Consider the following 3,226-nt stretch of genomic DNA (forward strand, 5'->3'; position numbering starts at 1 on the left):
CACGCACCCTCCCTGTCCATACATGCCCCAGAGTATCCATGACCCCCTCTGGTCTATCCTGCCAAACAGGTCTATGGGGGGCAGCAGATGATGTACCCCGGGGTAACACTCACTGGTAGTACATACGAAGCACATCGTACAGATAATCCTTCTCCGCCTCGTTGTCCACACATTTCTCCACCTAAAAGAGAAATCACAATCTCAGGAACAATGTGATAATTCAGGACTGGCTGGGCGTCAGGTGGCCCCATACCTGGCGGCCCCATACCTGGCGCTGGGTGAGGTGCTGGAAGAAGGGTTTCAGGAATCTTTTGGGCCATTCATTGATGCAGCACATGGCGGAGGAGCTGCCGGGCTGCACTGAGTCTTCTCACAGCGGATCGCATTACCTGCCTTCCCAGCCGGAGGTGAGCAGAGACCCTCCCAGCGCACACCTCCGGCTATACCCCGGGTAACAGCCCGCACACCCCACCATCTACAACATTGGGAAAAAAGTCAGCACCAAGAACCTGAAAACCAAAGAATTGTCAACTATTCTAAAGTGGGGGGGTTAAATCTTGGGGTCACCTTCGCCTGCTGACATCACATCCAAGATGGGGGCACCCAGCCGCAGTTTCAGGGCTTTGGGGTGTCTAGTGACCAGTCACAGGTTAAAAGGGCCACACTACTTATCCTCACCTGCTTAATGGAAGGGGCCACTTTCTGTGATCACATGACCAGGTAACTGCTAAAGGCAGGAAATTACATTCCTGGGGGGTGCACTGTATACAGATTGCCTCTAGTTATAGGGTCTATTCCAACTAAAGGGGTTCGGGAACCCCCCAGACTAACAGCCTATCACATAGGCCCAAACCTTCCCACCCAACCCCAAACCTTCCCACCTGTCCCCTCCCCCGACCTTCCCACCTGTCACCCCACCACTTCCCGTCTCATCAGCATCACATGACTTGGGCGCGGTGACATTCCTGGACCTTATCCCCAATAAACCCATCACTGATAAGACCAGTACTCTGCACAGCCCCCCCCCCTAATAATTCTGTGTTCATATGGTAATGTCATTCCTAGGGCCCGGTTCTAAAATGAGATCAGTAATCTTTTCTTTTCACATCAGATTCACATAAACTTTTCTGACAAATCAGAGTCGTCTACTTCTAACCATTGGAAGGATTTTTCTGGTCCTTTCTCTAGATTATCATCTCCGATACTTTTAGGGATTTCTACTTTGTCTTCCTACCAGATAATCTTCTCCCTAATATGAAGGGACCGGGCAGCCCCGTAATATTTGCTTCTTTTATAACAATGACACTTCATTTCACTTTAAAGATATAATTATTATACAAAGGAGCTCTGGTGATTTCTACTTTGTTCAGATAATCTTCTCTGACACCTTCCAGGCCTTCCAACCTACTCTTTCACCAGATAAACTCCTATGACATCTTCAGGATCTTCCATCTTGTCCAGATAATCTCGAGAAGTCATCCTTCCCTCTAGCACACAATCAGATTTACCTTTTGGAAGAACTGAAATCCATAACTCTATGCAGACAGATTTATGTCACGTTTTCTACCTAGAAAGTAAGGTACTGATTGATAACTTTGGAAGACTTCTCATACAGTCACATGACTAAGGACTTTGTACAGCACTGCTAATATCTTGGCGCTATATACATACTGTATAATAATAATAACATGTCGGAGAAATTGGAATCTTCCCAGCTGGAGTGTTTTGTGTGTTTGTTGTACTCTGCAGTGTTTTTGCTATTCTTTAATCATTCTTCTTCCCTGGGAATAAAGCCGGAGAAAGGAATGACCCCAGGGAGCTGTACTCGGATCCTCTCCTCTCGGGGACACTCTCTGGATCTGTTTGCAGTGTAACAAAGGAAAAAGTTCTTTTTCAATTAGAGTTGGGCTTGGTGCCAGTTTGCTGCGCTGTGCCATCTTCCCTCTGGCAAACCTTTAATCTTCCTTTATGGCTTCCACTGACAAAACTCGGACAAAATAGCTTGTTGACATTTGTTATCTGTGAAATGGTTTATTTCTATGAATGGGAGAGACCCTAGACTGCCAGCCAAAGATTCTGCCCAATTCAGTAAAAGGATCTGGTTCTTCTCCCTAAATGCAGGAAAATTCTGATATACAGATCCCCCCCCCCCTGGCAAGCAGCCGTTTATTTAAACACCAATAAATAAATTAACCATTCAAATAATTACAAATATCCAATAATAAATAAATGACAAATAAATAAATACATTTACACTTTTGATATGCAAGCATACATTAACATGATATAACACTCCATTAATATTATTAATATTACTTAACCAGGATTATATAACTCAAACATTTTACATTGAATATACCTATTTACCAACCTAACCATAACAACAATATCTATAATGTTATCAAACTCCATACTGCCAGTTATACACCCAAACAAACAGGCTGCAGGTCTCAGAAGGCAAAATCGGCACCTAACAGGACTTTAACTCTTCCAACATCTCCACCTTGGCCCCTAGCCACCCAGCACTGCCTCAGGAGCCATATTCATCCCTTCACCATAACAGGGGAGACCCCACCAAAGAGGATCCCCCCCGCCAAATTCCACTACCTTACCAATGCACTGGATCCTTGCCTTCCAAGACTGCAACTGCTAAAATTAACCAAACTTTCAAGTTATATTTATAACTATAAAAGAGGTGGGTTGGAGGGAAACTTTTTCTTCCAAAAGAGACTTTCGTCCAGTCCCTTATAACTCATCCTTTCCATCCTCATCCCCTCCTACCCCACGCTCCACACTAGCATAGCGCCCTCAAGCCTTACTGTATTTATTAACCCTTACCACCCCTGGGCTAGGCCTCCCCCCCCCATCATGTAGGCCCTGTGCCTAATTTCTTACGGGTACGGGCCTCTCTTTCACAGAAGAAATAAAAGCTGATTTACTGAAGGTGTTTAGAATGTTCACATAGCAAATTGAATCTGGTAAAAATTCACTTAGAATAATAAATTGAGTACAATGGAATCCAAAAGAGAGATTATTCCTTGCACACAATTGGGTGGTGAAGTCAGCAGATGTATCTCATTTACTAAGCTAAGTGAATGGCCTGAAACCAAGCCACAGAATGAACATTGTATCTCACATGTGATGTGGAGGCCCGTGCTGTGCGGGCTCATTTGGAGGCTGATCATATACAATAGATTCTCAATATCTCTCTTTTCTCTCTAGGAAT

At 44.4% G+C, this 3,226-nt stretch overlaps 1 protein-coding gene across 1 annotated transcript in view; it reads right to left on the reverse strand.

Annotated features, from left to right (window-relative positions):
• USH1C (USH1 protein network component harmonin) overlaps positions 1-827 on the reverse strand; it is an 18,355-nt gene extending 17,528 nt beyond the window's left edge. Inside the window, exons 1-2 of the mRNA XM_072421583.1 lie at positions 269-827; positions 114-181 (exon numbers count right to left, since the gene is read on the reverse strand). Coding sequence (XP_072277684.1) covers positions 114-181; positions 269-337 — 137 coding nt within the window. The 5' untranslated portion in view covers positions 338-827. The remainder of the gene's footprint in view (positions 1-113; positions 182-268) is intronic.
• Between the last annotated feature and the right edge of the window lie 2,399 nt (positions 828-3,226).

This window comes from Pyxicephalus adspersus, chromosome 9 (genome assembly GCF_032062135.1).
Source record: "Pyxicephalus adspersus chromosome 9, UCB_Pads_2.0, whole genome shotgun sequence".
Classification (NCBI taxonomy): domain Eukaryota; kingdom Metazoa; phylum Chordata; class Amphibia; order Anura; family Pyxicephalidae; genus Pyxicephalus; species Pyxicephalus adspersus.